Here is a 20,692-nt window from a genome sequence, read left to right as displayed (position 1 = left end):
TAAGCTCAGACTTGAACCTGGCCCTATATAAAGCTCAAAGTCTGGATTCAATCCCAAAGTCCCATCTGAATAGAAATTTTATAATATATTATTATTATTATTATTATTATTTGGGCTTAAGAATTTGTTGGAACCTGATATATAGGATGAGCCACACTTTGCCGGCCCATGAATAGATCTAATTACAAGAGAATAAAGAAGGCTTGCTGTCCTATGAAACATGATGGGATCGAAAGATTTTGGCCAAATACATGTGTGGATTTTGATGTAGGTCGAATTGCCCAACTTCCCTACTGAAGGATAGCTCGGACATGTGGTGGTTGATGTTAGGAAACTGATATGCAAGAAATAGGATCAGAGTATCAAGGAGATTGAACCCAGGTTTAGCACTCTAATGTTTAAGTTAGTTGAGTTAGAAAGAAAGAAAGCGGAGAGATTCAGAAAGCAAGAGAGTTTGTTTGCACTCAATTGTGCGTACCTTGTGAAGGTATGGAGGTACCTTTTTATAGGTTTCGGGGTTCGAGTGGCATGTCTGAGATATCCGGGATTGATAGGCTTATCGGGTCGTTATCTTTGGGGCACATTCTACCAGCTTTGGTGATGATCTTCATCCAATCTCTATGAAGTAGGCGGATCCGAGGTCATCCATACCATGTGGGCAATGTGCCTCCACCTATTTTGAAACCGATAGGCGTGCTTACCACATTGGCCGGTACTCCGGATGCTACCTAGCTACTCAAGTCATTGGCTGTTCAAGTTGGGGAGGACAAGCTAGTATCCAAATTTATTGGCTTGCTCCTCCAAGGTGATGTCATCCATTTTGCCGTGGAGTGACCCAGTGGTACTCGGTCGATTGAAATCCATTTCGAATTGGTCAGCTCATGTCAATCTGGTTAGGTGTGACCCACCTACACGTAGCGGTAAGGTGTCATAAAATGGTTTGGGTTCACCATGTGGCTCTATGTAATTGGAAGGCTAAATCACCCTCATCAAATATAATTACAAGGGAAATAGCAATGATTGAGCAAAATGTAAAAGAATATCTAAACCCATTAGGACTCATACAAAGGTTGTGCTTATTGGTGTACAACACAAAGCATTGGATCACAACTTATGTATAACACATTGACTTCCATGTAAGATCTAAATCACCATGTTGCTAGGGCAACGGCAGGGTGGTGCAAATTATCACTTATAACCATGGTTTTAAAAACCAGACTAGACCAGATGGTCGGACCAGCTGACTCAATAACCAATCATGCAACCGATTTTGTTTCACCCTAAAACTGTTCATGGGCAAAAAACCACTGATTTGGTCAATGACTTGGTAGTTTGGGCAATGAAAACGTTGACCTGTCAACCCAAACAATGGTTTTTGACCTTTTATTTTATTTTATTTTATTTTTTAAGTCATAACAGTTCACTTGTTTGAACTGGACAATCAAACTGTTTGACTCAGGAATTGGTTCCCAAAATAGTTCTGTATCTGGTCTGGCTTTTAAAACCTTGCTCATGACGCTTCTAATATCGACATTTATTATGTAATTGAGGCAATGTCGGTTGTAAATGATTTTTCCATAATCGCCTAAACCAAACAGCATATATTCAAAATCTTTTTCATCTATGTGGCTTGGGATGATTATAAAATAAATACCTAATTTAAATGACTTCGCTTATATGAAAATTATCATTGTACAGAAACTTAAAGGCCTGCTCTATTTTTGGATTTTGGGAGGGGAAAAGTTGGTGGGTGGGATTATGGTTTTCATTAACCAAACACTTATATTTCTTTTCCAGATTTATGTGGGGCCTACGGAATTGATCTATACATCTCCCAGGTGGATGAAAAACCTTTCTGAAACAAAATTATCCCTTTTAATAATAGTTTTTTATGGTTTAAACAATCATTTTCTTTTTTTACTTGAGAAATAAAAGAATATATATAAATGTAATTACGGGAATAAATATTTTAATTCAATAAAAAATCATTTACTCGAATAAATAAATTTATCTTGTTCCTGAAAAACAGTAGACCCTAAGTCTATGTTTGGTTTAAAGGAAAATGTAGGGAAAGGAAGAAAAAAATAGAAAAACTTTTACAAATCTTGTATTAATTTCCCTATCTTTCCCTACCATTTCCTTCAAATCAAACATAGCCTAAATGAAATTTATCACCGTATTTTGCTTGTTTTCGGTCTATTTAATGACTAACTAACTTGAATCAATAACAAAAGATTATTTTATACAAAAAATAATAAAAGGTTATGCCCGTAATACAATACAACATTAACGATTTCCAAGATAAAAAAAAAGTTTCTTGAAAACGCCTAGAACCATAGAAATCTGAGAGAATCACATTCACAAATATTACGTGATTGACAGCTTCTACATAACATACAAATTACAATTCAATACCAGTATACTTTTCCGGGTTTTGTTGGTCCATATTCCTTGACCCTGACCCGGATAAAAGAATATTCAAAGGAGGGACCACAGGCACACTGTCACAGATCTTCATCAAATAACGGAGACGGATCTGATTCTCAGAGAGGGCGCCTCACACGCACATCCTACTATGTATTGAAAAATCTCCCATTCTTTTTTAAATTTTTATTCAGGAAAAATATTCTCAATGTACGGTAAATATGCATGTGAGGCGCCAAAGTGTGAGGAAAAGATCCCGTCTCCACAGAACGAGGGCATGCGTACATCCCCACACTGGCAGAAACCCGCAACGCAACAAAGCCAACTACCCCCACATGGGCCATCACGATCCCATGCAAATGCACCCACAAGTTCAATTGGTGTGAAAGACACACTGAAAATTAAAAAAGCATAAGGCACGTGGCTCTTCTCAGCCATTGTAAATTTGTAATTTTATTTTTATTAAATCTGTTTATGTGTGAGGCCGGGTTGGGCTTTCATTCTGTATTAACAGAATTTTCTAAGGCTCGAGTCTGAAATTTAACCTATACTATTAGCGGCTGAATATATATATATATAGAGAGTATAAAGAAAAGAATAAAAAATGTATATATTAAATTATAAATATATATTTTAATAAACATTATATTATTTATATATTTTATATAATATATAAAATACATATTATTTATTTTATAAAATATATAATATTAAGTCAGGCCGGGCCTGACTTTTTTGACAAATCTCAATCGATTCGAAATAAAGCCGGACTTACTGTGTTAAGCCCGTGGACCTAATTACATGACCAAGCCCAACCGAAATGCGGACCGGGCCATCGGGTTACCTAGTCCATGAACAGTTCTAATTTGTATGATGATAAAGAGAGAACGCGTAATTGATTCTGGAGGGTTCCGACTTCCGAGACAGCCAAGTACAAAGATGCAAGGGAATTGGTGACGACTGGTTCTCGAATTCTCGATGTATCCCGCATCCGAAACATTTGGAGGCAATTAATTCCACGATGGTCCATCGGTTGTTTACTCCCCTGTCGCTGATTGCTCCACCGTCCCACCCTAAAAATGTCGACACCATGTGCTTATGGATGGCTTCATTTCATCTCTGTATATTTTCACATTTTTTTAAATAAATAAAAATCCGTATATTTCACTTTTTCTATGAAAAATCGCAATTTTCAATGCTGTTATTTTTTATTTATTTTTAAATTATTCTTGAATAATTTAAGTATTAAACATGGTCAATAAAAAGAACATTCTCCAACAATGATTCTTCAATCTTATCCCAACATCCTAGGAGTTAGGGTTGTCTTCAAATATATATATATATATATATATATATATAATCGTATAGGTGAAAAATACGTAATTTATGAAAATTTTTATTTCTTCTTTTTTTAAGATAACCTGCGGGTCGAATCTAAATTGAATAAATCCAAATCTGACCCGATTACAAATCTACCTACAGTGGAACCACAGGACCATTGGGTCTCCACAATCGTCCCCAAACTCACCACTTTTGAAATCAATCTCACAACCTTTTTGATTGAATTTGATTTGATAGAAATGAAGAGAGAAACAGCTAACAACTTTCCGTGGACCTTTTAAACACAGGTTTAGAAGAACATTGTTGGTCAAGCTCTAATTTGGAGTTGGGGTAGTCATGGCGTAATTAAATTAAATTAAATTTGGAGAACACCATCCCACCAACCATATTGACATTGGGAGTTGTTTGTCATACCAATACCATGAGCGATGGCCCATGGGAAGTGGGAAGAAAGTTCACCCTTCATGGAACTAAACTCAGCATGTGATTCAAATAGATTTAGCCTACTTGGGGTTCCTACTTTTCCTCTTCAGTCTTCACTTCCTCTAGCATGATGTCCCCCCACATGTCAAACCTTCAAAAAGGTTGTGATATGATAAATATTGATAATACCCTCCATAAACGTTCGTATGTTGTTGATAATTGATACCATTTTTTCATGATATTATTATTGTTGTTGTTGATGTCCATGGAACAAAACACATACAGTCATCACTTGTGGTCACATAACATGTCAAACGCCCTACAATTCTTCCCAACGGGCAGAGACTCTGTTCCTCAAGTGGGTTGATCCAGGTGGAGGTAGAGCTCGAGAGATTAATTGAAGTCTAAGTTAGTGTACTGAGGTGACTAGAGAGCAATAGCAAGTATAGTGTACCTTTGGAATTGTGGAGTTCGGCTTCAATCATAGCAGTAAAACCTATTCAGGCAACTTTTATTGCCTTGCATTGAGAATAATATCTTCGTACCTGTGTGTGCGCACAAATTTGCCCTGATAAATAAATGATGACTCATTAAGCTGGGGTGCAATAATATCTTCGTAGCCATGCATTATGGCTAGGTCATCAATGAATTTACCATTGTGCCCTTCAACATGGATCACATGGTGACTTCTCATTGGCTAGGGTCATTTGGCCCCATACTACTACTACTACTACTATTAAGGTAATTTGGACTTTGATAGATGGTATTAGCTATGAATTATACCTCTAATTTTTCATAATACCCATTACAACTACATTGTGTTTTCATAATTCTTTTTTTGGAGTGTTAATGTTTCTTAGGAAAAATAGTGATTTTTTTATGGATAGGATAAAAAAGTGACTTAGGTGGTGTTTGATAACATTTTTCAGACGTCTGAAGTTTGAAATATCTGTTTTTCAGATGCAATGCTTATTGGGTGTTGCATATGAAATATGATCTGAAAAGTTTTTTCATATATGAAATTTTAACACTCATGCCCATCACCTAATGCATTTTAGACATAGCCTAAAGTCAAAAATACCCCTACCCCATTCGATCTTTCTTTCTCTCTCTCTTTTATTATTTTTTTAATTTCAATCGTTTCATTTATTAATTAGTAATTTTTAATTTTTAATTTTTTATTTATTATTTATATTGTTTCAATATTATTTTGAAGTTGAAAATTATTTTTTATGAGATAATGCGAATTGAACTCAACATTTCCAAATGGTATGTTCTAGGGGTAAAATAGTAAAATCAGTGAACTTCATATGGTAAATGGTTGATCCAAGACAAACACACTTATGCATTCAGAGCCTTTAAAAAGTAAAAAATCACCTATGCTTCTTTTTAGATTTAAGATACAAATAATATCCTTTTACTTTTCAAAATTCAGATTTCAGATTTATCAAACGCCACTTTAGGCAGGCACATCCATTTTTATAGATAAGAGACTCACCCAAATCATTATTCAAAAGAGGAACATGTGTTTTAAATAACAAATACCATAGCTAATAATGAGGGTTGGCTGTATTTAACCAAGTGGCAAATGATTTCAGTTTTTTTTTTATTTTTTTCTCCAAAAGCTATGTCTTAAACTTGCCAAGTTGAAATGGTTAAAAGGGCTATGTGCAAAAAAAAAAAAAAAGGACATGAGTTGAAATAGTAAGAAACTATTTAACAATGGATGTAGACATATAGTTTGGATAAGGCTTAATGATGATGATAATGATTACATGTTTATAAGAATTTTCTAATAATTAATTGTAAAATATTATATACTATTTGTCTTTATAATATATTTCGGTTTTTTTCCTTTTTTTCCCCTTTTTTATAAAAAAGATAAAATGTTTTTCAGCATATAATTAAAAATAGATATGACTTAAAATAGGATAGATGAACAAAAAGGATTCATATAGCTTGGATAAAGTATGATAGAACTAGTAAAGGTTACCGACCGCCTGGAAGGAAAAAAGTATATAGCCAGCATGTGAAACCCATTTCTTTTTAAACTTATTTACAGAAACAACATGATCCATATTGCTTGATCCATCTACTTTCAAACCAATATGGGATGATAATAAGTTGGGTTCAAATAAGGAGGTCTGGTCTGCTTTGGTGGCCGACAGCTTAAACTAGCAGCCTTGCCTTCAACCACAAAACTCTTGAGATCGAGAAATGCTGACTTCCACCGGTTGGCTGGCGGCGATATGGGGCCACGGCCGTGTGGTAGTGGCCGCCAGCCGCCCCCTCAGAATTTAGCATTACTCTATGCTTGCCTTTTAATCTAGAATAGGTAGACGATTGCGATCACCAGCCGCCAGGTTCTCAATCATCAACAGGACATGCAGATAAGCTGTTCGACGATTTGCCTCGAGTTTATGACCAAACTTAGCAAATGGGTATTGGCCACTTGGACAAGTTAACCACTCAAAATTTAATTAATGAACTCCGATGCTTGTCTTGGAGTGGGATGACCAGTCTGGAAAGCTGGCAAGCCATAGTGTCGGGGCCCGGGGGGACCTCTTCTGCCTCCGGTCGACTTTTCAGTTCAGAATGTGGGCGACCAGTAGCCACACATATAAGTTCCTCAGCTTCATCTGGGGTAACTTGGAATCTGCAGGATTGACAGGTTTTCCCATTCATCTCTCCAATTAACACTGCGTATATATCTGTCCACACTCAATCCACTCCGTGAATTAATGATCAAGTTGCACACCCAAACAAAGGATTCTACAAAAAGCACTGACAGAATCTTCTTTGGAGTCCAGCTCCAAGGAATGAAGGGTGCATGAACTTGTCATCCATTCCAGGGAAGGGATGATGCTTAAACGCTGATAAAATGCATTTCAACCAATAGCCTCAAAGTGGATCCTAATTGCATCAATTTATTTTTTTAATAAATAAAAGCTAAAACGTTTTAAACACCGGGTTCGCATCCGCCCCCCACAGGTTTGCCCCCGCAAAACATCTCACGGACTCACAGCGCGCCGCGTGTCCTCCCACACGCGAATTAGACTCTCTCCTGCGGTTAACTCACTTCGCCCAAAAGGTCATCCCCTCTCAGACTTTCACTCTTCTCTCTCTTGAATTTCATCCTCACTTGAACCTTCGACCTTCCGTTCTCAGTACTGAAACCGGCCGGAGCTTGCCCCCTTCGAGTTCCACTAGTCGACGCCGACGATCGTTCCGGCAGATTTATTTAACAAAGGTAAGTTCCGTTCTCATATCCGTTTATTCTCAGTTCTCGTATCTGTATTTGTATATGCGATTATATTTGACACTTATTCATTGACTTGCAGGCTCATCTGATCCGATTGCCAAAGGCCTTGCTCCCGTGGGATCATAGTACAAGTGGGTAAGACTTTGGTTAACTCGTTGCAAAGGCCAAAGGCCTCGCTCTTGGCAAGAGCGGAACTCGAAGAGGGGGCAAGCTTCGGCGGGTTCTGAGAACGGAAGGTAGAAAATCAGAAAAAACAAAAAACAACGTAAGAAATGAGAAAAAATAGATATGAAAACTGAGAACAAATCTGCCGGAATGATCATCGGCGTTGATCGACGGAACTTGAAGGGGGGGGGGGGGGGGTTCTGAGAACGAAAGGTCAGGTTCAAGTGAGGTTAAAATTCGAAAAAGAGAGAGGAGTGAGAATCTGAGGGGGGATGACCTTTTGGGGGAAGTGGGTTAGCTCCGCACAAGAGAGTCTAATTCATGTGTGGGAGGACACGCGGCGCTCTGTGAGTCCATGGGATGTTTTTGGGGGGCAAACCTGTGGGGGGCAGATGCGAACCCTTAAACACCACATGTGCATCGTCTCTAGTCTCTACCAAACAGATTTCTCACAGAAACGTTTCAAAACCTCTCATTCTAAAAAAGTGAGAAATGCCACTGCCCTTGTTTGCAAGGAAAAGGACATAAAAAAGAAAACAAAAAAAAAAAAGTATGAGATAAGAAGTATTTTCTTTTATGAGATATGGAAGCCAGTTTAGCTTTGATCTTTTCATTCTCCACTCTTCTTTTTTGGCTTTTTCGACCTTTTTAGGGTCCATTTAGTTTGTAGAAATTCGATTTTTGGAGGAAATGGATTCCGATTCTGGGGATTCTGAGTTGATTTTGAATGGAAAAATGTTAATTTTGTTAACAGGTTGGTTTCACCATAAACTGTCACTGGGCCCGTAATGGTTTGGATTAAATGATAAATGCATACAGTTGATTTGTTGGATCAGGTGGATTTTAATTTGCTATTTTATTTTATTTTATACCCAAATGAAATTTCAAAAAGTTGGAAATTTATGAGAATGGTCAGACTGTTCAACTCAACCCCTGACCCGTCAGGTTCTCAGATGGTCCACGTCCATTGAAGCCTCGAGAACATTAGGAAAGACAGTTCTGATTCCCTGAAATGCTGTATGTAACCTAGTAAAAAGAAGCACGTAACTAGTTATAAATTTGAAAAATACGTAAATTGATGGGCGGAAGTGGATCAGAGGTTAAAGTTGGGTTACTGGATCTTAATCCAGCCCATGGATCCAAAAAGGTAATCGGTACATGACATGGCTGGGTTGGACCCGAATAGATATGGACTTGTAGTGCATGTCCAGCACGTTCATAATCATAGTTGCGGTTAATGCTTGAAGCTCGTCCATTGGTCATTTGAGGTCTGACCTCTGAAGTCTGAACAGCTCTGGCTCTTTTTAGTGGTGCGTGCCGTGATGGGTGATGACCGGTGAATATCTGAGACTGGGAGATGGCTTATCTTCACCCGAATGGAATATCTGCAATTATGCATACCCGACGTCCTATTTCCAATTTTGTCATATTGCTTTTTTTTGAAATTTTTATTTTTATTTATTTATTAATGTTTTTGTTGTTTTCATACATTACAAACAAAGCACAAAACAAAATCGATACAGGAGGAGGTATCAGAAACCCATTATATACTCGGATAGTCGGATACTCCAAACTCGAAAAGGCAAAATTACTAATTGGGCCACACGAAAGGCACATTCTTTCTGCATGCAAGCTTTATCCATACACACCTATCTGAAAAAAAGCGTTATTCACCCACACGTCAAACAGTGCCTTCCACGTGCTTTGAGCTCAACGGAAAAAAAAAAAAAAAACAAATAAAAGATAAATGATATTATGAACTTACAAACAGATAAGATCTGCATTTTCCATTTGTGATATATACAAGGAACTACTGAGATCTCCCAGTGGAAATCATCCATATGTGATAAATTTGTCCTTTGGAGCTCGGTATTTTGAAAAGTTAGGTAAATGCATAAGGCTGCATTTGGCATTCCAATGAAATTAATGCCAAATGCAGGTAAATGTTTTTTAGAAATGCTTATTGTATTTACTTATGTTTTTTTTTTCTAGGTAAATAATATATAACCGTTTTAGTCACAAAAAGCCGTTATTGAAAACGATAATTTTGTTTTATTCTATTAATATTTGCAATTTTTTCTTTTAAGTGGAAATGTTAAATATCCACTAAGCGATACTTAGGTAAAATGAATTTCAAATATCAATGAATGGGAACCAAAATTCTATTAACCAATTTCCCCCTCTCAAAATCCAAAAAGCAAAGGTCTTAATTGAAACTTTAAATTCAGACCGGTTTAAAATATTAGTGTTTGAAAAAATAAAACATCAATTGGTGCTTAATTTAAAATAGGAAAAATCTATGATGCGAAAAAGATATGGTATGAAAATTGTTTTGACCAATCAAAACCCACTCATGAATTTTGATAAATAACACCTGATCGGCTACCACATGATTCAGCTGAATGGGTTAGAAGTTTTTCAGATATCATATATTTTTCATATCATAGTCGAACCCAAATAATATTAGTGTTCTTTTTTTATAATACAAAATATTAGTGTTTGAAAAAAGAAATCTTTTGTTTGTCATAAAACAGGCGGGTTACCAACCAGCCTGTTGGGACCTTGCATAAGTCGTCGTAACTATGGAAATTACACAGCTAATAATTATTCTTTTTATTCTTTTTCTGATATACAATTTCTCATGTCACTTAATGAGGGTATTTTCATAACGATTTTATAAAAGAAAAGGAAACTTATTTAAAACACACTCATAAATTCAGAATCTCCTGTTACCGAAAGAGAGGGAAAAGAAAATAAAATCCTCACGGGCCATAAACTTCAGTTTTTCTATTTTCGTTTTGCTTTTCAAGTGGCACCTTTATGTCTTTTTTATGAAGACATGGATGAAGCCATTCTCGTCCACGAAGAAAGGAAGAAGAAGAAGGAAAAAAGTCAACAATAGTCAAAGTTAGGAATTTGGAAATTCGAACAACTGTTGGGATTTTGGTCTCCATTTTTTAAAATTTGTTTATATATTTAATAATATAGTGGAGGAAGGAAATAACTAGTACTAGTGCATCTGTGCATTGGTGTAAATAATTAGGATATGGGTTGATGGAGATGTAACGTGGGTTCTGTTCATCTCGTCTTATTTAAACAATGAATGAAATGAATCAACAATACTCAAGAGAAGAGCCACTTCCACTTTAATCTGTAAAGCACAGATCCCTCCTCTTCCCCATCAACAGTCACCACGTGCTTCTCTCCATAATTTTACAATTGTTTCTTCTAACTTTCGGATTTCTTAAATTAGTATATGTTCATGTCATGAGCATTCGGTAAATTTGTTTATCTTTTCCTAGTAATTCGTCTTCTGTTGTTTCGTGTTTCTCACCATTTATTACTCCTTTTTCCCAACGGGGTTCCAATGAGTCTCGTCCGCATGTCTGAGGAGGTTGCGAAGTGCATCTTCCGTGCTCAACCTGGCCTACTTTTTCTTGTTTTCTCTGCAACTTTCTAATACGTCGCTACATTCTTAATTAAGCTTTGGCTTCTCTATCTTCAATAGTTTGTCTCGATGGAGAACCCTGTAGACGTCGTAAATGCAGTTGGATTCTCCCTTTTTATGACATGGTTCTTGGTAGAAGCTTTGATACATAGGAAGAGAGATGTGGGGGATGAACAGTTTAGTCACAGAGGTATGAACAGAAAGGTTACGGTTTATACAAAAATCGTTTTCCTTTCCCACGTTTTAATCTCTGTTACCTATCTGGGTTTTTGTTTTTGTGAAGTTTGGAAGCTCAAAACTATCTCTGCTGAATCTGCTTTCCGGGCAATAGCTTGGGTTTTGGTTACTCTGTTTGCAATGTACTCAAAGAATAGGACTGATGTAGAAGAGAGGATTTGGCCTTCGGTCTTTATTTTTTGGTGGATTTTCTCTTGTTTTCTCAATGCTTTCTCTGTCGTCGTCTACCTCCTAACCCATTTAAAACCCAAGGCATTACCTGATTTTGTCCTGGAGGCTAATATTGCCGACGTCGTTTCTTTTCCCTTAACCATACTGCTCTGTTTCAGCGGTCTCCGTTCCAGCCACTCAGTCGGATCCCAAGAGCTCGAACGCTCACTGCTTCAGAAAGAAGACAATAATGCAGTCGGAGATGTCGGCACTTTTGCCCACGCTGGGATTTGGAGACGGCTAACTTTCCGGTGGCTAAACCCTCTGTTTGAGAAGGGTCGGACTCAAAAACTTGAACCGTCACATATTCCTTCAGTTCCTGAATCTGAAACAGCAGAGCAATCCTCTTCCTTACTACAAAAGTCACTTCGTCTACAGAAAACCAGAACTTCTTCTCTTCCGAAGGCAATAATCCATGCTATCTGGAAACCTCTAGCATTGAATGCACTTTTTGCAGGTATAGCCGGCTGGTTTGTCTGTTAGCCTTTTGCTTTCTTTCTTCACCTCTTTCTTCTCAAGGTTTTTATAGATGGGAATTGGCATTCGTTTTTTACAGGGATGAACACAGTTGCGTCTTATATGGGTCCATTCCTAATAGCAAACTTTGTCAATTTCTTAGCGCAAAAGCGTGATGACTCCAGTCACCGTTACGGGCTTTGTCTTGCGTTCATCTTCTTTTTGGCAAAGACGGTTGAATCTCTATCTCAGAGACAATGGTACTTTGGTGCTAACCAGATTGGAATTCGTGTCAGGGCAGCTCTTATTACATTCATTTACAAGAAGTCCCTTTCGATTAAATACGCTGGTCCAAGTAATGGTAAAATCGTAAACTTGATCAATGTGGATGCACAGAGAGTTGGAGAGTTCTTTTGGTACATTCATGGAGTCTGGTTGCTCCCTTTCCAGGTCTTTCTGGCTCTGATTATACTGTACAGAAACCTTGGAGGGGCTTCTTCTTTTGCTGCTCTCTTCACCACGATCCTGGTGATGGTTAGCAACACTCCATTAGCGAATATGCAAGAAGCGTTGCACTCCAAGATCATGGAATCGAAGGACTCGAGAATCAAAGCTACCTCAGAGACATTGAGGAGCATGAGAATCTTGAAACTGCACTCTTGGGAAACTGCCTACTTGAAGAAGCTCCTTCAACTTAGAGAAATTGAGAGGATCTGCTTGAAGAGATATCTGTATACGTGCTCAGCTGTTGCCTTTCTCTTCTGGGCTTCACCTACCCTTGTCTCAGTCATCACTTTTGGTGTCTGCATTGTGGTTAAGACTCCATTAACATCTGGTACAGTTCTCTCAGCTCTAGCAACATTTCGGATTCTACAAGAACCCATCTACAATCTCCCGGAGCTAATTTCTACAATTGCTCAAACAAAGGTCTCAATTGATAGAATCCAAGAATTCATTGGCGAAGAAGAACAAAAGAAGCTAATAGCTAATCATACTGCAAAAGCATCCGATGTAGCAATTGAAATGGAGGTGGGTGAATACAGTTGGGAAACAAGTAGCTCAAATCTAAAGAAGCCCACAATCAAAATTCCTGAGAAGATAAAAATCATGAAAGGTGATAAGGTTGCTATTTGTGGGTCAGTAGGGTCAGGAAAGTCTAGTTTACTCTGTAGTATACTTGGAGAGATTCCTAGGATTTCAGGAATTGGGATTAAGGTGTATGGATCTAAAGCTTATGTCCCACAGAGTGCTTGGATTCAGACTGGTACAGTAAGAGAAAATATTTTGTTTGGTAAGGAAATGAATAGAGGCCTGTATGATGAAGTTTTGGAAGGGTGTGCTTTAAATAAGGACATTGAGTTGTGGGTTGATGGAGATCTCTGTGTGGTTGGAGAAAGAGGGATGAACCTGAGTGGAGGGCAGAAGCAGAGGATTCAGCTGGCCCGTGCCATCTACAGTAATTCTGACGTTTATTTGCTAGATGATCCTTTCAGTGCAGTGGATGCCCACACAGGAGCACATCTCTTCAAGGTAAAAACATATTATAAGCTTCTCAGTTGATTCTTATATGAACTTTCCAGCATTTGAGGAGAGCTTTAATCCTCATTCCCAAACGTAGCTTAGGTAAAGGTCTCTTAAAACTTACAAGCTGTTTTACAGGAATGTCTAATGCAACTGCTGTCTCGGAAGACTGTCATTTACGTCACTCACCAGCTAGAATTTTTGGGTGCTTCAGATCATGTTCTGGTAAGTTACTAGTATCTAATACTATGTAAGCATCATTCTTTTTCTGACAGTACATCTAGGTTCTTAGAATAATTATATTCTATAGTAAGTAAACTATAAATGCAATGCTAGCAGTTTAGTGGTTGTTATACATCTCATGGGATTAAGATGCTTAAAGGTTCCTGGTTCAGACTACTACCTGGATGTTCAACTTCTGTGGCATCTGCTCAACCATTTCAACTGAAGTTTGAATATCATAGACAACCAGACAAGGGGCCAATTTGTGCTAAAAATGCCTAAGGTTAGGTCCATATTAGGCCACCCCTCTCTTGGCCCTGGATAGCTGGGGCCAGCATTAGGTAATTTCCCCTTTTGTACATTGTAAATAGAAGAGGAATACAAGCGCACTACAGAATCATGAGGGTGAGATCTAATCCAGATTCCAGACTATCTGTCCCAACAGACCAAATATTACATTAGAAATTGTGCAGATTTGGAAATATCAACCAATAGAAATTTAAGTTCCAATATTAGAAATTACCAATATCTATAAAGAAAACATTTTCAATTTGAGATGTCTATTTTTTGAATTCTCTTGTGTATATAGAACAGAATAATACCCCTCCATTTTTTTTTGCATGTCTTTAATAGCCAAATTATTCATGATAATTTGCTTTTTTGTTGATTAATATTCTCCATAGGTACTAAAAGATGGGAAGATCGTTCAATCTGGGAAGTACAAGGATTTGATTGAAGATCCCAATGGTGAGCTTGTCAAACAAATGGCAGCCCATAGCCAATCTCTAAGCCAAGTGAATTCACCTCAACCACAAAATTTTCCAACCTCTGCACCCCACCGAAGAGATCAAAATGAGGTCACAGAAGAAAAATTCAATGAACCCAACAAAATTGGCAAATTGGCAGAGAGAACTCATGAAGAAGAAACAGGATCTGGTCGAGTGCAATGGCAGGTTTACTCAAAGTTTGTGACATCTGCATATAAAGGAGCTCTTGTTCCAGTGATCATTCTCTGTCAAGTTCTCTTTCAGGGATTGCAAATTGGCAGCAATTACTGGATTGCTTGGGCAACTGAAAAGGAGGGGAGGGTGAGCACTGAGAAGTTGATAGGAATGTTTACCATGTTGTCTGGCGGGAGCTCCCTGTTCATCCTTGGAAGGGCAGTTTTGCTTACAACTGTTGCCATCAATACTGCTCAGAGGCTCTACCTGGACATGATTACCTCCATCTTCCGAGCACCTATTTCCTTCTTCGATTCCACACCTACAAGTCGAATCCTCAACAGGGTTTGTTCTTTGACTAATTCTAAGTTCCTGTCTTCCTGGTAATTTGTTCCTCATTGCTAGACCATTACTGATGTCATATTTTCTCCTGAAATAACTATTCCATTTGTTTTTTATTTCATTGCAGTCTTCTACAGATCAGAGCACTGTGGACACTGACATTCCCTACAGACTAGCTGGATTGGCATTTGCAGTTATCCAGCTCTTAAGTATCATTATCATTATGTCCCATGTTGCATGGCACATCTTTCTTCTCTTCATTGGCATCATTGCGATCTCTGCTTGGTACCAGGCAAGAACTTCTATGTCCCTTAACATATTTTCAGAAACTATTATAGAGTTTAAGTTACTGCAGTAATAGAAAGTGATTCTAGTCCAAGGATCCACCATCCAATAGATTTTCCCAATAAGGCAATAACATCTCTAGGCCAAGGATCAAGGGTGATCCTCAACTATCCAGTATTTTAATTCTTTTGAACAAGAAATATAGTTTTCTGTTGGTAAAAGGCCACTATTATCATCCAGCAGGTTGGCTGTTTTCTAGAAGTATGATCCCTTACACTGGCCAATTCAAGTTTCTATTATGTGCTACTACCAAGATAGCTAGTATTCTATTGGGCAGGGGTGCAGCTTGGGTTGACCTGAATTAGCCCTTGAACAAAGAAATATATTACTTCTAGAAGATTCTAGAAGTAGAAGTATGACCCATTATACCGGCCAATTCCACTTGCTCTTATGTGCCACCACTACCAAGATAACTAGTATGCTATTGGGCAGGGGTGCAACTCTGGTTGGCCTGAATTAGCATTTTACACTGTTTTGGGTTTGGGCCTTCAGGCTGGGACCATTTATATATTGACAAAAGACCAACCCAACTTACACCCTTACTATTGGGTAAACCATCCCTTGTGTGTCACTGCCAAGATAACCAGTATGCTATTGGTTAAACAATCTTCATGTGTCACTGTCAAGATAACTAATATGCAATTGGTACGTTCTTATCAATTTTTTTTTGCAGGATTACTACATCTCCACTGCCAGAGAACTAGCTAGAATGGTTGCAAGCAGGATTGCTCCAATCCTTCATCATTTCTCAGAGTCAATTGCTGGAGCAGCAACTATCCGCAGCTTTAATCAGGAAGATAGCTTCCTTGCCAAAACTCTCAGCTTGATTGATGATTACTCTAGCCTTGCCTTCCACAATTGTGCTACAATGGAATGGCTATGTGTTCGAATCAACTTCCTCTTCAACCTTGGATTCTTACTTGTTCTAATAATCCTAGTCAGTCTACCAAGGTCAGCTATTGACCCAAGTAAGCTCCTCCTCTTTTCCTATGTCAAGAATTAAATTTTCAGAGAAAAAATGTGAGATACCAGTAAAGTAGAACATAAGTTCAACCATTGGCAAGAGTTACTCATGGAATATGCAAGGGCTGCAACCCACCAACTGATGGTTGACTTACAAGACCTACTCCAAAAGCAACTAGATTGAATAGTTGCTACTGTTCAGTCAAATGAAATATATTCTCCATCCATAGGAAGCAATTTTAAGAAGCTAGAAAGAGCAAGGGATCAATTATTATGATTCCATCTTCTTGATTTCCAGTGACCGTAATATTGGTTAAGCTATTTGTACATACAGTGCTAATGAACTTGTGGTATATAATTCCAGGCTTAGCAGGGCTGGCAGCTACCTATGGTTTGAACCTGAACATTCTACAAGCTTGGGTGATATGGAACCTGTGCAATGTTGAGAACAAAATGATCTCAGTTGAGAGGATTCTTCAATTCTCTAGCATACCAAGTGAAGCCCCATTAGTGATTGAAAACTGCAGACCAAGCCCTGAATGGCCAGCCAATGGAACCATTGAGCTCCAAAACCTCCATGTTCAATACAACCCGTCACTCCCCATGGTTCTCAAAGGGATCAATTGCAAATTCCCTGGAGAGAACAAGATTGGAGTTGTTGGCAGGACAGGCAGTGGCAAGTCCACCCTTATCCAAGCTCTTTTTAGAGTGGTGGAACCCTCAGAAGGAAGGATCCTGATTGATGGAGTAGATATTTGTAAGATAGGTTTGGAAGATCTGAGGTCTAGATTGAGTATAATTCCACAAGACCCAACACTGTTTCAAGGAACTATACGAGTTAATCTTGATCCTCTGCAGCAACATTCAGATCAAGAAATTTGGGAGGTAAAAACCTGAAAATATTGCATTTACCTATTTGGAGAGTATTAGTTAAAATCAAGCCCTAATTGAATTGTTTTGAGATTTCAGGTTCTAGATAAGTGTCGTCTTGCAGAGATAGTAAGGCAAGATCAGAGGCTACTTGATGCACCAGGTATAGTTTTAACTAAAGAAAAGGAAATCTAATGGATCTATTGCATAACTATTTCCAGGATTGGAAGTACTGAAACATTGGAACAATGCAGTTGCAGAAGATGGCGAAAATTGGAGCGTGGGGCAGAGGCAGCTTGTTTGTCTAGCTAGGGCATTGCTAAAGAAGAGACGGATTCTGGTATTGGATGAGGCTACAGCTTCAGTGGATACAGCAACAGATAATGTGATTCAGAAAACAATAAGAGAAGAAACAAGCAATTGCACAGTCATTACCATAGCCCACCGGATACCCACTGTGATAGACAATGATCTGGTCCTTGTTCTTGATGAAGGTATATCACAGAAAAACCAGAAATAGAAAGTATTCTTTTATAGAAAATAGTTCCTTAAGCTTGAAAGGGTTATTTCCATTTATTAGGCATGAATTTTAGAGGCATTTCTTACAACCAAAAATATTCACATGCTCTTTGGCCCATACCCTATTCTTTTGCGCCTTCAACCTTTAGCAGAGTACACCTTTCAACTAAGGCTGTCATTCCCCATTAACATATGGCAAACAGATGTTTCTCCATCTGCTAACCTGTTACCCATCACCCCCAAACTCACAAGCCATCACTTGGGCTTTATATTGGCAGTGCAAAGCCGGACACTTAACCTTGAATCTCACTTATCAAGCTTCAAAAGTGAATTTGAAGCTTCAAACTAAGCTTGTTTAGCAAAATGAGACTAGACTAAGCTACTGTAAGCTTGGCCCATTTAGATATTATATTATTGTTATTTTACTTTATCACTATTATGTTTAAAATTACTAAGGCTTAAAGAAAGCACAATATTTGGAACTGGCCTAATAGAATGGTTTAGCTCATCTTGTTGGGTAGTCCGTAACCTGTATTTCTGGAATTTTTCTCATTTAGCACATATCCCTAATAGCTCATTGATAAATTTGAAACATGAGTGTAATGCAAAAATCCAGGAAAAGTATCATTATAGGATATTTAATTATCATTGTGCAACAATCATGGTTAACCTTGTTCTCCTTGCTTACACAGGAAGAGTTATAGAGTATGACTCCCCAGCTCAGCTACTGAAAAATAACTCATCTGCATTCTCAAGTTTGGTAATGGAGTTCTTAAGGAGATCATCCAAAAACTAATCATCACTAAACTCCAACTTCAGAGGAAGGATGGAGATCATGCACGGAAGCTCTTTCGTGTTCATCCTTGTGGTACAGAGAAAACAGTTGTCAATTTCTTTGGCTTCATCCTAAAGGAGAAGTATTTAAAAATCAAGGTGGAGGAACATAAGCTTTGCAAACTGTCACTAATTACTGAGGCCACATATGCAAAGATTTGAAATGGAAAAAGTAACACAGAACATTGGCCAGAAGAAGAGCAACAAGAATGGTTACACAACTACAATGATTGAAACGACAAATAAAAGGAAAATAAAGGATAAACATGAGCTACACAAAAGAAAAGAGTTTTGTGTCATATATTCTAACTTTTAGTTGATACAGCAAGTTATTAACACAGAAAAAAATAGAGTTTTGTGTTATATCTTCATCATTGTCCCAAGACTCCTAACTGGCATGGCATTAAAATTTGCATGCAATCAAAAATTATAAATGACAATACATATCTGATAATTTTGTACAAGGCTGGTTTTGTGGCTTTAGTCTGACATGGATGTATCCCAGAAGTTTAGGTATGGACTAGGATTTAAGCAAACATCTTTGTTTGCTAAATAGCTATGTATTATATCATGCATCTTCAAGAGTATAATTTCTAAATTGAATTGTATAAGAAAGCCAGGTGAAGGGAATGCCCTTGGGTCCTCTCTATTTGTACAGTTCTTTCAGTAAAACAAGAATGCCCTTGGGTCCAGATATGCAGAGTGCATATCAGATCTATATAGGCCCGATGGCATCTGCAATTTCTTCTTGTTGTTTGAGATATGTTGTGCTTCTGGTGTTACTTCTGATCAGTTACCTATTTATTTCACTAAAAGTTATACCACATTGCTTAGCTGCCATTGCTCTATGTTGATGTGTTAAAACAATCTCTAACACTCTACCTAAATACTTCTGCCCATTTGTGTGTATCTTTATAGAAAGAAGAGGTGGACACCGATTAGACAATACCTTCAGTGAGAGAAAATGAAAAACAAGCAATTTCATTTGAAAATGGGAAAAAATCTCTATTGCATGAAATAATGAAGAGAAAGAAGAAAGTTTCTAAAGGCTTTCTTAGCTGTGTATAATATGATATGAACACAGAAATATATATAGAGCACAAACAATAAACCACAGACAGTTCACAAAAACCAAAAAAAAAAAAGAAAAATGAATATAATTTCTGTAACAATAAACAATTCCACCCTTTCCTTAGATTGCAGATGTGTTTCAAAAACCCATGACAGAACAGTTTCTGATGTATGTTTCAACTAATAGTTCCTCCCCATAGGCCTTAAGAGCTAGGCCCCAGCCATTAAAAGAGTCAGCTCTGACTCCTGAGGGGGAGTAGAGCAAATGTTTTCCTTCTTGTCATATCTCTTCACCATGTTAGTTGAGTGCTCAACTGCATAGATATCCACTAGTGCTACAAGTGGAGGTGCCTGAGATGCATTATTGACATTTAGGTGTATTATGTAACTCTCTTTTATCGCAATAGCCACACATGAACAACAAAGCAGAAGCTAATCATGTAAAGCACAACACCCTTGCCTAGCATCTATGCATAAAACTCTTTTGTTTGCAATTCCTAGTTAGCATTTTACATTGATTTGGGCTTGGCCTTGAGTTGGCCAGCTAGTATGCTATTGCACCGCTAAGAAAAAGCATACAACTACTTAATTGGACTATTGGAGTAGATATTCCACACCAGTTGAAGAAACAGACAACACCACCACCACCAACAACTGCTACACCTGTAGTAATGGTCCTTCCAGACTACTGTTTTTAATTTAAGCAGGTCCTGTTTTGAGTTTTTGGAGTCGAACTATGATGCTTATTGTTGTCTTATATAAAAAGATTGAGTTTGTTAAGAAGTACTACTCCTCAAGGGAGGGGAATGGGCTACCTAATACCTAAAAAAGTAACAAGGCCTTGAACTTAGAATGTTGCCTTTAAGGCTGCATTTGGTTGTGATACAAATGCCAATACTCTCATTTCGGCTCATGAATGCAAAGTGGGGTTTACGTTCTTGTTTGTTTGAAATCGATGCAAAACATGGGAGTAAAATTAAATTCTCCCCTGCCTTAAACTTTGGTCATATGCACCAATCTATAAGCATGTTACGTTGATTATCAAAGAGCACAAATCTATATCCAAAAAATGGGTACACTAATGCCCTCTTTTCAGGA

The 20,692-nt window shown here is 37.8% G+C and overlaps 1 protein-coding gene and 1 long non-coding RNA gene across 3 annotated transcripts; both read left to right on the top strand.

Moving 5' to 3' along the window:
- Positions 1 to 7,270: 7,270 nt before the first annotated feature.
- On the top strand, positions 7,271 to 8,184 carry LOC148862566 (uncharacterized). The gene is made up of 2 exons (XR_016110430.1): positions 7,271 to 7,438; positions 7,530 to 8,184. It is a non-coding gene; the product is annotated as an uncharacterized LOC148862566 (long non-coding RNA).
- A 2,552-nt stretch (positions 8,185 to 10,736) lies between these two features.
- Positions 10,737 to 19,286, top strand: LOC148862565 (ABC transporter C family member 3-like). 2 transcript variants are annotated; one of them, XM_088974944.1, is made up of 11 exons: positions 10,737 to 11,253; positions 11,630 to 11,967; positions 12,067 to 13,496; positions 13,626 to 13,712; positions 14,393 to 14,995; positions 15,120 to 15,284; positions 16,011 to 16,305; positions 16,665 to 17,185; positions 17,270 to 17,333; positions 17,425 to 17,664; positions 18,382 to 19,286. In XM_088974944.1, the coding sequence occupies exons 3-11, from the start codon at positions 12,069 to 12,071 to the stop codon at positions 18,483 to 18,485; spliced, it is 3,507 nt and encodes a 1,168-aa protein (XP_088831070.1). In that variant the 5' UTR covers positions 10,737 to 11,253; positions 11,630 to 11,967; positions 12,067 to 12,068; the 3' UTR covers positions 18,486 to 19,286. The 2 variants fall into 2 exon arrangements, with proteins under 2 accessions (XP_088831070.1, XP_088831069.1); XM_088974943.1 differs by having other exon boundaries at positions 10,737 to 11,967.
- Positions 19,287 to 20,692: the final 1,406 nt, after the last annotated feature.

This window comes from Nelumbo lutea, chromosome 3 (genome assembly GCF_056320005.1).
Source record: "Nelumbo lutea isolate HS-2025 chromosome 3, American lotus-T2T, whole genome shotgun sequence".
Lineage (NCBI taxonomy): Eukaryota > Viridiplantae > Streptophyta > Magnoliopsida > Proteales > Nelumbonaceae > Nelumbo > Nelumbo lutea.
The sequence above is the reverse complement of the archived record's forward strand: the minus strand, read 5'-3'. Positions and strand labels throughout refer to the sequence as shown.

Coding starts and splice junctions, on each gene's coding strand:
- LOC148862565 (XM_088974943.1), top strand. CDS start 11,133: ATGGAGAACCCTGTAGACGTCGTAAATGCAGTTGGATTCTCCCTTTTT. Junction 13,713..14,392: donor GTGCTTCAGATCATGTTCTG/GTAAGTTACTAG, acceptor TATTCTCCATAG/GTACTAAAAGATGGGAAGAT. Junction 17,186..17,269: donor CAGATCAAGAAATTTGGGAG/GTAAAAACCTGA, acceptor TTGAGATTTCAG/GTTCTAGATAAGTGTCGTCT.